Source organism: Lithobates pipiens, unplaced genomic scaffold, assembly GCF_037356315.1.
Source record: "Lithobates pipiens isolate NorthernLeopardFrog02 unplaced genomic scaffold, aLitPip1_a1.2 Scaffold_74, whole genome shotgun sequence".
In the NCBI taxonomy this organism is placed as follows: domain Eukaryota; kingdom Metazoa; phylum Chordata; class Amphibia; order Anura; family Ranidae; genus Lithobates; species Lithobates pipiens.
Genome location: NW_027507897.1, coordinates 1,020,648 through 1,040,352, shown reverse-complemented (window position 1 = coordinate 1,040,352; position 19,705 = coordinate 1,020,648). Strand labels below are relative to the sequence as shown.

Genomic DNA, 19,705 nt, shown 5'->3' with positions numbered 1-19,705 from the left:
CAAAAATTTGCTGATTACCGCCATTAATAGAAAAAAAAATGAATAAATCTATTCCCTATTTTCTAGGCGCTATAACTTTTTTTTGTACATTACTTTTTATTGAGTTTTTTGACATACAAACATTAAACCCGCATAAGCGGAAACAGACACTGGTTACAGCATAAAAAACATCTCTGTGTAAACAAAAGAGGGGACCAGTCCCCACCCCACCCCCTGTGAGGGAAAAAAAAAAAATGCAGTAGTGATCAAATACCACCAAAAAAAAAAAAAAGCTCTATTTGTGGGGAAAAAAAAGGGACATTTTTTATTTTGTTTGAGTACAACGTCACATGACCGCGCAATTCTCAGTTAACCACTTCATGCAAAACGACATACCCTTACGCCAGTACTTTGACGCTAAATATCGGGGTTATGGCAGTAGCTAGCTGCCATAAGCCTGGTATGTTCGGGAACGCTGTGTGTTTCTCTTTAAGTTAAAAGTGTTCTCCTTGGCGGATTCACTGCGAGATCACATTTATTGCTGGCTGGAGAGGTGATTATTCAAGTGAAATTTAATTTAATTTTTATTGCATTTCAGTGTAAATAGGAGATCCAAGGTCATATTTAAGAGGTCTTGCAATACTTTTTTTCTATTACAAGGGGTGGTTAAATTACTTGTAAAAGGAATAAAAGTGACATTTTTTTTTTTTTTAAAAGACCGTGTCAAAATAAAAAATAAAAAGTCAAATAAATAAGAAAAAAAAAAAAAGGGATTTTTTTAACCACTTAAGGGCCAGGCCTCTTTTTGAGACTCGGTGTTTACAAGTTATATACATTATATATTGTTTTTTTCTAACACTCTAGAGAATAAAATGGCAGTCATTGCAATACTTTTTTTCACACCCTATTTGCGCAACGGTCTTACAAGCACACTTTTTTTTGAAAAAAAAAATCACTTTTTTGAATAACAAAATAGGACAACAGTAAAATTAGCTCTTTTTTCATATTGTGACAGATAATGTTACTCCGAGTAAATTGATACCCAACATGTCACGCTTCAAAATTGCGCCCGCTCGTGGATTGGCATCAAACTTTTACCCTCAAAAATCTCCATAAGCGATATTTAAAAAATTCTACAGGTTGCATGTTTTGCATTACAGAGGAGGTCTATGGCTAGAATTATTGTTCTCGCTCTACTGACTGCAGTGATACCTCACATGTGTGGTTTGACTACCGTTTTTATATGCCGGCGCTACTCGCGTATGCGTTCGCTTCTGCACGCAAGTTCGTCGGGACGGGGAGTTTTAAAAAAAAATAATAATCATTTTCTTATTAATTCTACCATTTTATTTATTTTTACACTGTTTACAAAAAAAATGGATCACTTTTATTCCTATTACAAGGAATGTAAACCTTGTAATAGAAAAAAGCATGACAGGTCCTCTTAAATATGAGACCTGGGGTCAAAAAGTCCTTGGATCTCATATTTGGACTTAAAGCGGGAGTCCGCCGGGACTCCGCGTTTTTTTTTTTTTTTTTAAAAGCCAGCAGCTACAAATACTGCAGCTGCTGACTTTTAAAATAGTGACACTTACCTGTCCAGCGCGCCCACGATGTCGGCACCCGAAGCCGATCTGTAGATCGTATCTTGGGTGCTGCCGCCGCCATCTTGGGTATGGGAATCAGGAAATGGAGCCTTTCGGCTTCATTTCCCGGTTCCCTACTGCGCATGCGCGAGCCACGCAGTAAGGACGGTCCCCGCTGCCTCTGGGATCTGTGTGTTTTCCCAGCAGGCAGCGGGGCACTTGCGGAAAGGGGCGTAATATATGCCCCTTTCCGCAGAGAGCTATCCCGGAAGTGGGTACAGATACCTGTACTGTACAGGTATCTGCACCCCCCTCCCCCCTGAAAGGTGCCAATTGTGGCGCCGGAGGGGGGGGGAGGGTTCTGATGAGCGGAAGGTCCACTTTAGGGTGGACCTCCGCTTTAAATGCAATATAAAAAAAAAAAAGTCATCTGAAAAAATGACACTGAAAAAAATAGGATTTTTGTACTCACCGACCGACACAGCTCCTCTCTTTAGCTAAATGGGTTTGTTAACCTGCCACTAGGAGAACTAGGCAAAATTGTAACAACCCTCCCTGCTGCCCCAGCAGCTTCAGTACGTCAATAAGCAGTATAACTTAGAGAAATGGAGGGGTGGGTGCTGTGTCGGTCGGTGAATTACAGAGAAAAGGATATTACGGCGAGTACAAAAATCCTATTTTCTCTTATATTCACCGACCGACACAGCTCCTCTCTAACTAAATGGGACGTCCTCAAGCAGTGGCAAACGAGGGGTGGGAAAAAAACAGCATTAAAACTTCATCCACCATGGCAAGTGGGAACTAGTGAAACTAAACCCACAAAAAAACAGCAGTGCATGGAAAAAACACCACCACATAACCGGGCATTCTCAACAGGAGAGATCACCAACACCGCAACCATTTGCGGAAGTAATGCAACAGTGCATTAACAAAACAGTACTGCGTTTTTATCGAAAAACCAGGAAAAAAAATCTCAATTGCAACTACACGGCCGCCTGCAAAACTTTGCGGCCAAAACAGGCATCAGCCCTTGCACCGACGTCTATGGTAGAACTTTGTAAACATATGGACAGATGACCAGGTCGCTGCCTTACACACCTGAACGACCGACGATTGGTGTCGGAAGGCCCAAGATGTTCCGATTGCCCTTGTAGAGTGGGCCATGACTGGAATTGGGGGCACCTGCCCCTTCAAGGCTTAGGCTTGTACTACAATCTGTCTGATTCACTTGGAAATGGTGGCAGACGAGACCCCCATACCCTTCTTTGGACCAGCCACCAAAACAAACAGCGAGTCTGACTTCCAAAAGGGAGCCATGACAGACAAATACACTTTTAGAGCCCTAACCACGTCGAGAGCGAGAAGGGCCACCTCTTTGGGGTGCTTCGCCTTAAGACACAACGATGGTAATACAATGAAAAATTGAGTAAGCTGCGCTAAATCATAAACCCACAAAATATTCAATGAAGTAAAAAACATTAGACAAAATTTCAATAATAATGTGCAAAATTAGGCATATTACCCCCAGTCCTAAAGAATAAGGGTTATAGGATAATTGATCACAGTGAACAACGAAAAAAGAAAAAACAAAAACAAAAACATATATAACAAAATAGTGAACACCCAATGTGTAATTATATAAACATTTAAATTCCAACAGAGTCCAATATAGATGAAATCGTCAAATCTTCTACTGTGTAGAAAGTGATTGATCCACCACCATACAGCCAAAATTACTCCTTACCAGAGTTTCATGACCCCCCACTACAGAGGGTCACCAACAGCATGTAACAATAGATATCTCCCACTTCAGAAGGGTCTCAGCTGTTCTCCTCCCTCCACCGATATCATGACCAGGTTGTCAAACAAGTATCTTTAGTTACCTCCCATATATTAGGTCATATGTGCCAATTCCATGCAAAAGAAATGAAGCTCCAATAATGTAAAACCTTTTAATATAACTCAAATATAAAAACAAAAATGCACTTACAAAGCACTAAGAAAGATCAGCCTTAAGTCCGATGCGCCGGCCGGACGCAAATGGACAAACTCGTCGTTCCTGGGTACAATTCCTTCGTAAGGGGTGACGTCAGCGCATCGCTCGTCCCTACGCGTTTCGCACAAAATTGCGTCATCCAGGGGCACGAGCGGCACGCTGTGTCACCTCTATTTATACTGCCACATCCTCATCAAGCCTCGCTCTGGGCCCTCGGCATTTCCCGCTCAAAACAAGCCTCATTTTTGATAGCCAATCGGTTGATCAGATTCCCAAAGAGGCCACCCCTCCCATAGTACTCAATTTGGCCAATCACTATATTAGATCACCCATAGCTTCCCCTTTAACTAAGCCTCATTCGTGTCAATAGGTGGGATACCCAATCCCACGGCTTGATGGCCATCCTAGGGGTTTCACTTTCCCATATACAACATCCAATCAGAAGCTAGATTTTTCCCCACCCTTTACCAGTGTGATGATGACTTCTGCTTAACCAAGCCTCATTTTGACTTGTAAACAAAGCCAACATGACATCCAATCAGAAGCTAGATTTTTCCCCCACCCCTTACCAGTGTGATGATGACTTCTGCCTAACGAAGCCTCATTTTAACTTGTAAACAAAGCTAACATGACATCCATTCAAATAATCCTGATATATGCCCATCTTACCGTGCCTCGTCTAACATGGACAGGCAGACATGATGAGTGCTGGTAACCACAGTGGTGTAGTGGTTAGCACTCTCACCCAGCAGCAAGAAGGGCCGCCGGCCACTGGTGTCGATGTCTCTATCCTAAACTGTCATCAAAAAAAGAGATTAAGGGGGGATCTCAACCATTGGCTCCCAAAGATTAATATAATTCATAAAAATTGCTAAAAATTCAACTAATAAAAATAAGATAAAATATATAAAAATAACAACGCATAAGTAATGTTGGAACAAACACATGAATAGTGTTAGAACAGATTTTTTTTCTGTAATTATGTAATACAGTCAAGCCGCAGCTGATCAAAGTTCCATTGTGGACGATTAGTATAATATTTTTATCATAGCGCAGTTTTTTCCTTTTTTCCAGATGGTAATACAATGTCCTCATTGATATGAAAAGCCGAGACCACCTTTGGTAGAAACGACGGTTACGGACGCAACACCACCTTATCCCTGTGGATGACCAGATAAGGCGACTTGCAGGACAAGGCTGCCAATTCCCGAAACCCTCCTGGCCGATGTGATGGCCACTTTCTGGGAAAGAGTCAACAGGGGAATCTCCCTGATATTCTCAAACGGCGGTTTCTGAAGCGCCAACACCAGATTCAAATCCCATGAGGGTAACGGTGGACGCACCGGAGGGACTACATGTCGTACCCCCTGAACAAAGGTACTCACTAATGAGTCTGAAATTTGCTTTAATGGTGCTCAACCCCAATTTCTGGTCTACACCTTGCTGAAGAAACAGCAGGATCCTGGATATAGAAAAGGAGCACGGATGCCACCCTTTCTCTTCACACATGGAGATGTAGGCCTTCCAGGTACGATGGTATATCTTCCGTGAAGATTTCCGCTCCCTCAACATAGTTGGAATCACCAAGTCCGACAGACCCCGGTTCCTCAGCACCTGGCTCTCAATAGCCATGCCCTTAAAGCCAGCGATGGTAAAGCAGGGTGAAAGATTGGACCTTGAGATAGGAGGTCCTCTCGCAGCGGCAGTTGCCAGGGAGCGTCTACCACCAGACGCACCAGGTCTGAGTACCAGGGCCGCTGAGGCCAATCTGAGGCCACCAGGATTACTGGAATCCCCTCCGCTTCCACTCTGCGAAGCAGACGTGGCAACAGTTTCAGTGGAGGAAAGGCGTAGATCAGCTGCTACTGATCCCACGGAGCCACCAGCGCGTCTGACGCGTCTGCCCACGGATTTCTTGTCCTGGACACGAATCTTGGCACTTTCCGATTGAGACGGGAGGCCAATATATCCACATCTGGTGTGCCCCATTTCAGGCACAGCAGCCTGAATATCTCCGGATGCAATGCCCATTCTCCTGGGTCCAGCATCTGTCGACTCAGATAGTTCGCCTGCCAATTTTCCACCCCTGGGATGTAAATGGCCGTCAGGGCCAGGACATGTCGTTCTGCCCACCAAAGTATGTGAGCGACCTCCCGAGCAGCGGCTGAGCTTCTTGTTCCCCCTAGGTGATTTATGTACGCCACAGCCGTGGCATTGTCTGACTGTATCCTGATCGGACGTCTTTGAAGACTCAACGACCATTTGTGAAGGCACAGCCTGATCGCTCTCAATTCGAGCAGATTGTTTGGCAACTTGGATTCTTCTGTCGACCAGAGGCCCTAATCCGACTGAATGCCCATCACTCCACCCAAGCCAGATAGGCTGGCGTCTGGTGTGATCACCGTCCATTGGAGAGGTAGGAGCGACTTTCCTGACCGAATCACCGGGGATCTCAGCCACCATAACAGGGAGTCTCTGACTGACTGGCTCACCTGGATCGAGCGATCCAAGGACAACGGAGATTTGTCCTATTTTGACAAAATCCCTTTCTGCAAGACCCTGGACTCACCATCCTGAGGCGTTCTGTGATGGTTATTAGCCGTGCCTGTAGTCCCCAGGAGGTTACCCAAATGCAGAGTGAAGAAGCTATGTCAGCAGCAGCAGTAGGAAAGGGCGGTGAAACGATCTGCAGAGCTTGCACCAGCGTTCAGGGAATGGCCGCCCAGTGTCCTGTATACACAGGAAACAGCGTGTGATAGCACATGGCATGCTGTCACTAGAGAGCTGCGGTGAAAAAAGCGCTCGGGCCTCAAGAAAATGGCCGCCAATGACTTGGCCGGACAGCGCCATGCGGCGACAAGTGAAAAAACACACCACAGAACAGTGCTGCCTCCAACCAGCAAAATATCTCCACAGGTACCTTTTTGGGACCCCCCCACACCGGAACCAGGACCATCGCTAACCGCATAGACCCCATACAGGTGAGAGACCCAGCGATCCCCTGTACACACACCACACAGCGGGGGGGAAAAGAAGATAGGGACGTGGGAGAGAAGAGAAGGAGGTGAGGTAGTCCCCGAATAGACCTCCCAGGAAATGCCCAGCTGCTCAACCCCCCGAAGCAGGGAGAGCCGTACTTACCAGTCCTGAAGAGCTGGGAGACATTCCATCACAGACCCACTCCTGCGCAGTTACAGGGTGGCTGCTGGCCTCGGTATACTGTGATCCAGACATCAGTACCCTGGTCCTATGTATACCCCGGAGCATTTAAGCTCACGACCACCTCTGGAGCTGAGGTATGTCGTGGCCTGCCGAGCCGTAGCTGCGACTTGCACACGCTCCATGGCCGGATTGGGGGGACTACAAGGATAACTCAATCAGCCTGTCACCCAGCCGGCAGTTGATAGAAGATCACAGGATCATTCATCTTGCGCAAAAGCATAAGTTCTGCATCAAAAAAATGGACCAAAGGGACCGCAGGGTTCCTAGGTCATTCTCCTTCACTAGACAAATTAAAACTGAAGCTGCTGGGGCAGCAGGGAGGGTTGTTAGCACAGGGTCCTCCCGCTGGGCGGTACTGACAATTCTGTGTATTGTGTTACAATTTTGCCTAGTTCTCCTAGTGGCAGGCTAACAAACCCATTTAGTTACAGAGAGGAGCTGTGTCAGTCGGTGAATATAAGAGAAATGTTCCTTTAAGAGGTATGGGCTGAAGTGACGTTTTGACGTCGCTTCCATCCTCCTATGGTATAGAGACGAGTGGGGGCCATCTTAGCCTCACCCGTCTCAATACCCAGCAACAAGGAGGACCCTTTCGCCTCCGCCCCTACCGACGGCTCCGGTAAGCGGCGGAGGGCGCAGGTGAACGGCGGGAGGGGGGGGGGGGTGGTACCTCTCCCGCCGCTGATAACCGTGATCTGGCAGCGAACCCGCCGTGGAGACCACCATTATCGTAAACAGGACCGCTTCCTGTAAAGAGGGATATCTCGGTTGTGGCAGCAGCTGCTGCCATTACCGAGATATCAATCTTCAAAGTACCGACGTATATGTACAGGAGGCGGTCCTTAAGTAGTTAAAGTGCCCCGAAAAACTCTCGCGCAGAAGCAAATGCATACGTGAGTAGCGCCGGCATATGAAACCACACATGTGAGGTATCACTGCAATCGTTAAGAGCAAAAGCAATAATTCTAGCCCTAGACCTCCTCTGTAACTCAAAACTGGTAACCTGCAGAATTTTTTTTAACATCCTCAATGGAGATTAAGGGTAAAAGTTTGTCATCATTCCACAAGCGGGCACAATTTTGAAGCGTGGCATGTTGGGTATCAATTTACTCAACGTAACATTATCTTTCACAATATATAAAAATTGGGTTAACTTTACTCTTGTCTTACTTTTTTAATTCAAAAAAGTTTGCTTGTAAGACCGCTGCGCAACTACAGTGTGACAGAAAGTATTGCAACCACTGCCATTTTATTCTCTAGGGTGTTAGAAAAAAATATATATAATGTTTTGGGGTTCTATGTAATTTCTAGCAAAAAAAAAAACAATTTTAACTTGTAATCAACAAGGAAGTGTCAAAAAGAGGCCCGGTCCTTAAATGGCTAAAGCAATGCGATGCAGTGTTGCATCGCAAAAAAATGGCCTGGTCATTAAGGGGGCAAATCCTTATGGTCCTTAACTAGTTAAGCTTATGATCTACCAGAACACACAGGGCCTTCTCCACCATGTATTCCCCCATATATATTCTTAGCCCCCAAATGCATAACTTTACATTTATCAACATTAAAATTTATTTGCCACATAGTTGCCCCATTAAACAGCGCATCGGCTAGTAAGTTAGAAACATCCTGTAAGGATGTTATTCCATGGAGTAAGAATTAAACACTACTCGCTGAATATAGTCATTTAGCCAGTTTTCTATTCAATTACAAACATATTTTTCCAGGCCTGTGTACTTTACCTTACACATTATCAGTGTAGGTGGAACTGTGTTGAAACGCTTTTGCAAAATCCAAGTACAGCACGTCCACAGCCTCTCTTTTGTCTAAAGTTTTACTTACCTCCTCATAAAAAGAAATCCGATAGGTCTTACAACCTCTGTCATGAATCCATGCTGTCTGTTGCTTAAAATGTTGATTCAGATCCTCAAACAAATTTTTGTTTCTACACAAAGATAACCCATATAAATACAAAATGCAGTTTTTAAATCAGGATTTAATTTAAGGGAAAAAAAAGCTGTCCAAGCCTGATTGGCCCTATGTGAAAAAGTAACTGCCCCCCAAACCGAATAACTGGTTGTACCACCCTTGGCGGCAACAGGAGCAGCAATCAAGCGTTTGCAATAACTGGCAATGGGTCTTTCGCATCGCTAAGAAGGAATTTTGGCCCACTCTACAGAATTGTTTTAATTCAGCCACATTTGAGGGTTTGAGCATGAATGGCCTATTTAAGGTCATGCCACAGCACATTAATCAGATTTAAGTCTGGACTTTGACTGGGCCACTCCAAAGCCTTAAATTTTATTTAGTTTTTTTGAGCCATTCAGAGGTGGATTTGCTTGATTTTTGGATCATTGTCCTGCTGCATAGCCCAAGTGTGCTTGAGGTCACAAACTGATAGCCGAACATTCTCCTTTAGGATTTTCTGGTAGAGCTCAGAATTCATGGTTCCATCAATTATGGCAAGTCGTCCAGGTCCTGAAGCTGCAAAGCAGTCCCAAATAATCACACTACCACCACCATGATTGACTGTTGGTATGATATTCTTTTAATGAAAAAAAAAATGAAGTTTTGTCTCATCAGGCCACATAATATTTGACCAAAAATCTTGGGAATAATCAAGATTTATATTATTTTTTGTCGAAATGTGAGGCGAGCCTTTGTGTTCTTTTTTGGGCAGCGGTGGTTTTTGCCTTGTAACTCTCCTATGGATGCTATTTTACCTAGTCCGAGTTTTTCCGAGTGTTGAATAATGAACACTGATCTTACTGGAGGCAAGAGAGGCCTGCAGTTCTTTAAATTTTGTTCTGGGGTTTTCAGTCATTGTCATGCTCTTGGAGTAATTTTGGTAGGTCGGCCACTCCTGGGAAAGTTCAGCTCTTGTGGATAATGGCTCTCACTGTGGTTCACTGGAGTCCCAAAGCCTTAGAAAAGGCTTTGTAACACTTTCCAGATGGATACATGTCAATTACATTGTTTCTCATCTGTTCTTGAATTTCTTTAGATCACAGCATGTTGCGTTGCATTTTGAGATCCTTTAGCATGCTTCACTTTGCCAGACAGCTTATTTTTTAGTGATTTATTGATACAATTGGTCTGGCCTGAGTGCAGCAATTGAAATTTAACTCCACTTTCCAAAAAATGTATTCATGATATAGCGGGGGGGGGGCTAATTACTTTTTCACATAGGAACATGCAAATTTATGCTATTTTTCCCTTAATAAATAAAATCATCATTTAAAAACTGCATTTTGTATTTACTTGGATTATCTTTGGTAATATTAAAATTTGATGATCTGAATCATTAAAGTGTGACAAATATGCAAACAAGAAAAAAACAACAGAAAGGGGGCAAATACTTTCTCCCAGCACTGTATATACTGAAATGTATGCAGCTATAGATGCTATACTGTAATGGCCATGCTCAGCGATATATAGTGTAATTGTAATAGGGTGGCAGACAACCTGGCATGAACAGACACTATCTGGGAGGGTCACTGACACCGATGTTGCTAGTGACACTAATACAGTGAGCAGCGATAATATTGTACAATGATACTGTACTAATGACACTGGCTGGGAAGGGGTAACATCTAGGGGCAATCTAGAGGTTAACTGTGTGTCTAAGTGTAATGTGTACTACTTTTACTTTCTGACCTGGCTGTTTTTTCTCCATGCTACGTAGGTAGAAGAAAGAGTCAGATTGCTGTTCCTATGCACACGGAGTTCTGTGTTTTTGTAAACACAGAACTCTGTCTTTAGTTGGACACAGCCGATTGGCTGAAATGTGATGCCAAACTTTGCTGTGTCCAATTTGATCCTGGAGGACAGCCTGTTGTCCAACCTGCCTGCGCCGCCCATCCACAGCAAATAGTTGCATATACTTAGGTTGAAAAAAAAAAGAGACATGTCATCTAATTTAACCAATAAAAGGGAGAAAATCTACTGTGGGTGGACAGAAAGTAGTTAAACGCTTTCTAGTGCTGCAAAACACCACAAACAGCCTTATTGTATTACCTGCTCAAGAACATAATCCGCACTGGAATCAATAACTTTGCCAAGGTCTCTGTACTGTCCAGAGTATTTGATGTAGCCCCATGTGAGGAGTGCAATGAGCAGCAGCCCCATTGCACAATTAAACAGTTGTGCCACCACACTTAAACCGACAAATCCTGTGATACCAGAAGCCATGTATAATGCAACCACCAGGGCTAGAAGTACAGCTGGAGTACGGAAGGCTGTGAAGATATTCTTGCTCTCATTGTGCTTGCAGAAAGAAGTATACATGTCATCAAGGCTCTTCTCCAACTCTTCTTTGTATTGTTGGCTGAACTCCACTCCTCCCATTTTCTTTGCACGGTCAAACTGAGACAGGGCCTCATCCCTACAGGCAGCATCTCTATCTCTCAGGACATCTGGTGACACATATGGCTTCTCACCACCACAAATCTATAACAAAGAACACAGGAGAGTCAAATAATCATATGAAATAAAAACTGCATTGTGTCTTAGACAAAAAGCAACCAATTACAGTTAAAATGACTACTCTAAATTGCTAAGGATAGAAATGTTATTAGGTAAAATATGTTGCACAATAAGTAACTCCATTATTTTATTAAAGGTTTTTTTTTAACTTTCTCCCGCAATATATTTTATTGAACAAAAACTCAAAGGTTACAAATAGCAAAGAATGGCTCCTCCAGTGGCTTCTTATGGCATTGTAGCGATGTGTTACAGACAATATATACACAAGTCAGTGCCTTTGAAGGAAAAAGTTGAGAGAGATAATATAAAAGAGGATGATTAGGCATTCACAGGATTTGATGATGGCTGGCGACAGTGGTAAGGGCACACACATCCACTCACCTTCTCCATGCTGCTGTTGTATAAGTCTTTGGCAGAAGCCACCGCTGCCAGGTTATTGGCCTCAGCAGTTGCCTGAGCAAAGATATGAAAACATTAGTTCAGAAGAAAAAATAATGGTGTTGAGAAAGGCAAATAAAATCCTACATACCTGTAGCATAGATTTGGGATGTGGTAAATCTTCTCCTTGGTATATTTTTATGTAAGCCTAAAAAAATAAAAAATAAAATTTTTTAACCAAGTGATTGCACAAAATCAGGCTTAATCTTATAAAGAAACCTTTTTGCAAGGCAGCAACATAATCACACATTGGTGGTTTACAAGAGCATATTAAAAATGTCATCCTTCACTAACGATGCAGTTTGATAAAGTTATCTGCTTCATACAAATAGCATCATTGCCTGTTTTGCCCAAACTAACCAATGATAACAGAAGTCAGATATGGTAGGTACTTAAAGTATTGGTGGGCTATTTTTTATGGTTGATTGTTTAAAAATGTTCTCTTTGCAGTGCATTATTTCCCTTCCAGATTGCTCTGATACTACCAGTGTAGGGGGCTGGAACACACTAGAGCTGAAAGTATTCAGAAGTGGAGTATTGGGGTAAGGAGGTAGGCAGCAAAATACTGGCCTTATGTCAACTCGCTTAAACCAACCTTCATAACAGAAGGCAAGAATATAGATTGTAGATCGCCATTTTGGTCTGGACACATTTTTTAAGTTGAAGTAGAACTTTAGTCAGAAAATTAAGTCCTGCTAGATCACTTCAGGCTGGCCCCTTTTGCAGGTATATCTATGTAAAACATTAAAAATAAGTGTCTATATTGTTTAAAATCCAACAATACAATGTTTTACCCTTCTCTGCATGTGTTAAGTTGCTCTCTATTTTTAGGCACTGACAAATTTGTAGAGGCCGATCTACTGTTAGTTTTAAAGCAGAATTAAAGTAGAGGTCCATCCTAGACAAAGTAAAATGTCTTACAGGTTTTATTATCTAGCCAGTGACATACCATAAGCCTGTTGGACATTCGTTCCCATTTTCTTCTAAAGGATTTTTATAACAGCTTACCTGTAAAATCCTTTTCTTTTGAAGTACGTCACGGGACACAGAGCCATAGTAACTACTATGTGGGTTATAGTCTACCTTCAGGTGCTGGACACTGGCACACCCTAAACAGGAAGTTGCCTCCCTATATAACCCCTCCCACTTCTGGGAGTATCTCGGTTTTGTAGGAAAGCAATACACATGTAAACTAGAAAGAGGGAGGGGACCTCTGTGTCCCGTGATATACTTCAAAAGAAAAGGAATTTACATGTAAGCGGTTATAAAAAATTGTATTTTCCTTAATCGTACATCACAGGACACAGAGCCATAGTAGTTACTATGTGGGATGTCCCAGAGCAATGCCAACTGAGGGGAGGGAGACACAACCAAGTAGGGACCCATGAGATCAGAGGATTTATACTGCTGCCTGCAGTACACTGTGCCCAAAGGCGACATCCTCTTGTCTTTTTACATCCACCAGATAGAATCTGGTAAATGTATGGATGGAAGACCAAGTTGCGGCCTTGCAGAATTGAGCCATGGAGGCTTGGTGATGCACTGCCCACGAGGCACTAAGAAGCCCTAGAGGAACACGTTTTGATTTGAGAGGGTAGAACAACCTCTTTAAACCATAAGCTTGAACGATTACTTGTCAAATCCATTTAGAAATAGTAGATTTCGATGCTGCCTGTCCTCTTTTACGACCTCCAGGCAAAACAAACAAAACATCAGTTTTCTGAATCTGAGCAATCATCTTTAACCACATGCCGACCGGGCCATAGCCGAAAGATGGCTACAGCACGGTCGGCTTATTCTGGGAAAGTGTCCATGGATGTCCTCCCAGAATTTTGCTCCTGCGTGCCCCCTGGGGCGCGCACCCGGGAACATCTGCATCACAGATCATGGTAAACGGCCTCTGATCGTAACCGTTTACCACGTGATAGCTCCGTCAAATGACTCCGGTTCCTCCCTCCCCTCTCTGTACCGATCCGTACAGTGAGAGGGGAGATGCAGAGAGGGGGAGAGAGATTGCAGCAGCGCTGTGGGCTGGATGTGAAGTGCCCACAGCGCTGCTCAGTGCCAACACTCTGCCAACAATCTGCCATAAATTTTAAAAGAAACAAAGAATATTTTATTTTTTGATTAATAGCGCAAAAAATAAGAAACCCAGTGGTGATTAAATACTACCAAAAGAAAGCTCTATTTGTGTGAAAAAAAGGACATTCATTTGGGTACAGTGTTGCATGACTGAGTAATTGTCATTCAAAGTGTGAAAGTACCAAAAGCTGAAAATTGGTCTGGTTAGGAAGGGGGTTTAAGTGTCCAGTGGTCAAGTGGTTAAGTAGACATTGACTTCTCTCACCACATCAAGAGAACGTAGTGATTTTTATTCCAAAGAACAGGATTCTAGAAAAATGAAAGTAGAACAATATTCTGGTTTAGATAAAAAATGTATACTACCTTTGGTAAAAAGTTAGGATGAGGATGCAATACTACCTTATCCTTGTTACCAATAAAAATATGTCTCTTTACAAGAAAGAGCAGCCAACCCTTTTTGCAGCAGAAATGGTAACCAGAAAAAATTGTTTCCTTGTCAAAAAAGGACCAAGGGAATATGTCGTATCGTCCCAAAAAAAGGCTGTTTTGTAATGCAGACAAAACTAAATTCAAGTCCCAAGGGTTCAGGGGCTACCTAACCGGAGATTAAGCCGTGTTAACGCCTAAATAAAGTTATGAACCAAAGAATGCAAAGTGGTCGTTGAAGTAATACGGATAAGGCCGAGAACGGTCATTAGAAGCACTCAAGGCCAGCTTTATGTCTCACGCCATCTGCAGAAAAGTCAAGGACTCTACTTCGACTTATTTCCTGGGGTGCAGCTCCTGGTTTCACATCAGGAGACATATGTTTCCCAGACTCCATATTATATAACCATGGAGGCCGGCTCTCTAGCATTAACCAAGGTAGAAAACTACCAAACCTGACAGCCCACGCTTCTTCAAATTGTGGGTCTTAATAGCCAAACCATTAAATTTAGCATCTGTAAAGAAGGATGGAACTCCGGACCTTGCGAGAGAAGGTCTGGTGGTGAAGGTAGGGCCCATGGGTCCCCTACTGCCATCTCTACAATCTCTGCATACCAAGATTTCCTGAATCCCGCCAGGGGTCACAAGAACCAACGACTTGCCTTCCTGCTTGATCCTGCGAAGAAGTCGTGGACGCAGGCAGAATAGGAGGGAATGCACAAATCCGCAAGAACCGATTTCACAGGAATAGCAAGGCATCTGCTCCGCATGCTAGCGGATCCTTTGTTCCTATTCCTATAATGAATAAAACAGTGTACTTTGCCTAAGATAGGATAAGATTCACCTTTCTCTGGGCCGCACAACTTCTTGTGCCCCCTTGGTGATTAATATAGGCCATTGCTGTGGCATAGACAATATTGAATCCTGGCAAGACAATACCTTAAACTCAACGTTCAGGCCCTCAGGACCAAATGCTCTGCCTGAATTTCTAAAATGTTAATAGGCAAGGCCATTTCTAATCTGGGCCACTTCTCCTGGACAGCTGTCTCTTTCAGGACTGCCTTTCAACCTAAACAAAATAAGGTTGGGGCATATGTTGTTACCATTTTCCAGGTAACTGAAAGAAGGATTTTTCCCTTTGCAGAATTTTGGATGTTAACCATAAAAATGAGGCTTCGGCACACCCAGCCTACAGCACCTGGTATTTCCAGGTGGTCTTTCATCCGTGTACTAACCAGGCCAGACCCTGCTTAGCCTCCAAGATCAGACGAGATTGGGTGCTATCAGGGTAATGTGGCCGTAGGTTTTGGAGTCAGACACATTGGGAATGTAGAGCTTGAATCCTTTGTTTCAAAAGGATACTGTTTTGCAGCAGTCTAGAATGAAACTGAGCATAAAGAACGGCCCCGAACGAAGCAACAATCTTTCCCAACAACCTCATGCAAAGTTGAATAGGAGAAATTCCTCTTGCTTCGACTACCTAAATCCGTTCCTTTATGGTGCCGATCTTTGCCTGTGTTAAGAATACCCTTTTCTGGGTGTACCTATGATCAGACACAAGTATTTTCTTCATGGTTTTAAAGAAGATTCCTCCTAGGTTGAGAATCTGACCTAGATATTCCAGATAGTCGAATGTGGTGACCATATTTTGGTCTAAGTGGGCTACCAACTCGTCTATCAAGAACAGATCGACTAGGTAAACCATAATCGTTATTCCTTGGGCCCTCAATCTGGCTAGAAGAGGAGCCAGAACCTTTGTACTCAAGGTGCAGCAGCTAGATTGGAAAGCAGAACTACACACTGAAAATTAAGATTTTCCACTTTGAAAGTAGATATTACTAGTGAGCGAGGAAATAGGCATATGGAGATAAGCATCTTTGACGTCAATTGACTCCAGAAGTTCTCCTCCTTGTAGGATGGAGATAACAGATTGGATTGACTTCATGCAAAAAAAGAGATTATATTCAGGAATTTAATTTTAGATTTTTTTTTAAACATAAGTTTTTATTCGATTTTCACAGATAACAAAATCGCATGGTGTACATATCAATACATTTTACAACAATCGTAAGATACACGGTAACATCTTGGATTAGTAGTTAAATGAACAGTATAGATAAAACTGTGGAGACAACCATAAGAAGCCTCCTTATATAGTTTCCTTAAAAGAGTAAAGCTGGAGATCACCTCTTAGCCCCGGCGGGGCTCCCCTCTCTCCCCAGACACCCCTTACGGGATCTATTCTGTGTCCAAGGGGAGAGCAGGCCCCCCCAAGGTTTGGCTGGAGAACCCAACCGTTTGAGAAACAGTATGTTAAAAGACCATAATACGGTAGTTACTTAATAACAACAATCTAACAGTTCAACTCTCTAGTAGCGGAGTGGACAAAACCTGTCGAAACATTGTCAAAATAGTGCCTAAATATATCAGGGTAAAGAGGGTCATTTTCCCAATGGAAGAATATTAGTAAGTGCAATCCATGTAGACCAGGGGCTCCAATTTTGGATAGCCTGGTTTTTATAGGGACTGCTACGAGCTATTAATAGTTCATATACGTGATGTAGATGCGTGGTGCTGATCACATCTGAGAGGGTTGGTGGAGTGGGATTCCTCCACCGTCTGGTGATTTCCAATCTCGCAGCCAACAGGATGTGTGAGATAGAGTATCTCACCTTCATTGGATATTGATCTAGATTCAGGGATAGTAGAGCTAGATCAGGACGAGGGGAGATTGTGACTTGGGATACATCGGATATTAATTGGAATATTGATGTCCAAAAGGAAGTCAGTACGGGGCAGCTCCAGAAAATGTGGAGCATATCCCCCTTATTCCCACATTGCCTCCAACAAGTCGCGGAGTGCTGATCTGAAAATTTAGATACCCTATCTGGAGTTAGGTACCATCGTTGCGATAATTTGATAGTCAGTTCCCACAGGGTGGTGCATTTAGTGTAACGGTAGGTGGCTTTGATAGCTGTGGACCATTGTTCAGTAGTGTACGTGTTGTTGAGATCTTTCTCCCATTTGAGCATAGGAGTAGATTTATCCAGTATGTGTTTCTGTTGGAGTAGGTTATAGAAGAGTGAGATGCCCTTGTGTTTACAAGTCGGGATTGTAAGAAAAGTCCACGCAGGATGGGGAATTTTACAGGTCCAGTTAGGGGAAGCATGGAGGTAATGTTTGGTCCTTAGGTATAAGTAGAGATCCGTGTCTGGTAGGCAGTATTCTCGTTGTAGGGCGGGGAAGGGTTTAACTAGCCCCTTTGTGAAGAGGTCGTCAATATGTATTATACCCTTAGTCTGCCAGGATGTAAAGGACACCAGGTCAATTTTCTGTTGGAGAACTAGTAGAGGAGTTTTAAGGGTGGCTCTGTTGGTGTAGTTGGTGGTTAGATGTAGGAATCTTTTCCAGTTCCTGAGAGTGGCTAGCATCGTAGGGGGGAAGCGCGAGTTCTTAGGAATAGGATATGTGGAGGATAGTAGCCAGGCAAGGAGATGTTGGCCCGGGGTAAGTGATGCTTCTAACTGTCCCCAAAGAGTGCTTTGATTAGGAGTGATCCATTCTCGCAGTTGCGTCAGTATGGCTGCCATATAGTAGTCATGGAAGTCAACGTAACCCGCCCCCCCCCCCCCCGCTGAACGGAGTTTGATAAGGTGTTTATGAGCGCTTCTAGCTTTTTTACCTTGCCATATGAAAGCGGATAGAATGGTTTGTAATGATCTAAGGTAGGAGAGGGGGATGGTGATCGGTAAAGTCCTAAATAGGTACAGTATTTGGGGTAGATGGAGCATTTTAAAGGCTGCAAGGCGGCCCATCCACGACAGTTCAAAGGACGCCAGTTTGCGGAGGTCAGTCTGTAACTGAGTGCGAAAGGGGATGAAGTTGTGGCAGAATAGATCTGTCGAGTTCTTAGTTAATTGAACCCCTAAGTAAGTAATGCTCTTATCAGCCCATGAGTATGGAAGCTGGTGTTGAAGTTTAGATCTGGTAGAGATGTCTAGGCTTAGGTTCAAGATTTGAGATTTAGTCTCATTGACTTTGTAAAACGATACTCTGCTGAATTGCGCAAGGGTCCTTTGGACTGCCGGGAGGGAGGCGGTGGGGTTAGAAAGCATAAGAATTACGTCGTCCGCGAATAGGCTAATCTTATGAACGTGCTTGCCTATGGTTATACCTTGTATTTGATCGTTCGCTCGGATAGATTGTGCAAGGGGTTCTATCACTAGATTGAAGATTAGGGGGGACAGGGGGCAACCCTGTCTGGTGCCATTGGAGATGCCAAACGGGGATGAGAGCGTATCCGCCAGTACACTCGGGCAGAGGGAGAGGAGTATAGGGCCATTATAGCACTGTAAATGGTTCCGGTAAACCCAAATTTTCCTAGTACCGCTGACAGGTACCCCCAATGTACTCTGTCAAACGCTTTTTCAGCGTCTAGGGACAGGAGTACAGAGGGGGCACCCGTGAGCGGCACCTGGTGGATGATGTCCACCATACGCCTTGTGGCGTCAGAGGCTTGGCGTCCCTTTGTGAAGCCAGATTGATCGAGATGTACAAGGGCTGGGATAATGTCCAATAGTCTGTTGGCGATCATTTTTGCGTAAATTTTTATATCGACGTTGAGTAAGGAGATGGGACGGAAATTTTGGGGCGTATTAGGTTCCTTGCCTGGTTTTGGTAGGGTTATTACGATTGCACTCAGCATGTCTTTGGAGAATGAGGAAGATTGAGCTGCCGAGTTGTATACCTCGCAAAGTACAGGGGCTAGTAGTTTATGGAAACGTTTGTAGTATTCCCCGTTGAACCCATCGGGACCAGGGGCTTTAGCACTTGGGAGTTTTTTGATCGTGTATTCTATTTCAGGGACCGTGTAGGGCTCGTTAAGGCTATTTAGTTGGGTGGGTGATAATGCGGGGAGATCAATTTTAGATAGGAAGCTCAGAATGTCATCTTGAGTGGGTTGTATGGTACCGTCGTCCGTTTTAGGATTATATAGATCGCTATAATACGAGCTAAATGCGTCTGCTATTTCAGTGGGTTTAAGAATTTTAGCTTTAGTGTGAGGATGGTATAGATGTGTTATCTTGGATTTAATCCTGTGGCCTTTTATTCTCAGGGCCATCAGTTTACCCGCTTTATTGCCCGTGGAGTAGTTAGAGGCTTTTAGTTTGGTGTATGATTTTCCAAATGACTCTAGTAACAATGACCGTAGCTCATGACGTAGTTTAAATATCTGTGATTGGGTAGCAGAGGAGGGGTTGTGTTTGTTAAGAGATTCAGCAGCCGCTATATCAGCAGTCAATTTGTCCAAAAGTTGAGATCTTTTTTTCTTCGCTCTGGCTCCTGCCTGAATAAGCACACCTCTAATAACCGCCTTGTGGGCGTTCCACACTTTTTCCGGATCGGATACAGAATGGGAATTAATAGAAAAGAATTCCTCTATTTGTTGCTGAACATGCGAGGCTACTGTCGGATCATTAAGGAGATAGCTGTT

The 19,705-nt window shown here is 43.6% G+C and overlaps 1 protein-coding gene and 1 pseudogene across 1 annotated transcript in view; both read right to left on the bottom strand.

Moving 5' to 3' along the window:
- Window positions 1–19,705, bottom strand: part of LOC143959421 (atlastin-3-like) — a 107,429-nt gene that overhangs the window by 7,649 nt on the left and 80,075 nt on the right. Inside the window, exons 10-12 of the mRNA XM_077468071.1 lie at window positions 11,795–11,851; window positions 11,647–11,718; window positions 10,798–11,229 (exon numbers count right to left, since the gene is read on the bottom strand). Coding sequence (XP_077324197.1) covers window positions 10,798–11,229; window positions 11,647–11,718; window positions 11,795–11,851 — 561 coding nt within the window. The remainder of the gene's footprint in view (window positions 1–10,797; window positions 11,230–11,646; window positions 11,719–11,794; window positions 11,852–19,705) is intronic.
- LOC143959429 (5S ribosomal RNA) lies at window positions 15,398–15,516 on the bottom strand (annotated as a pseudogene).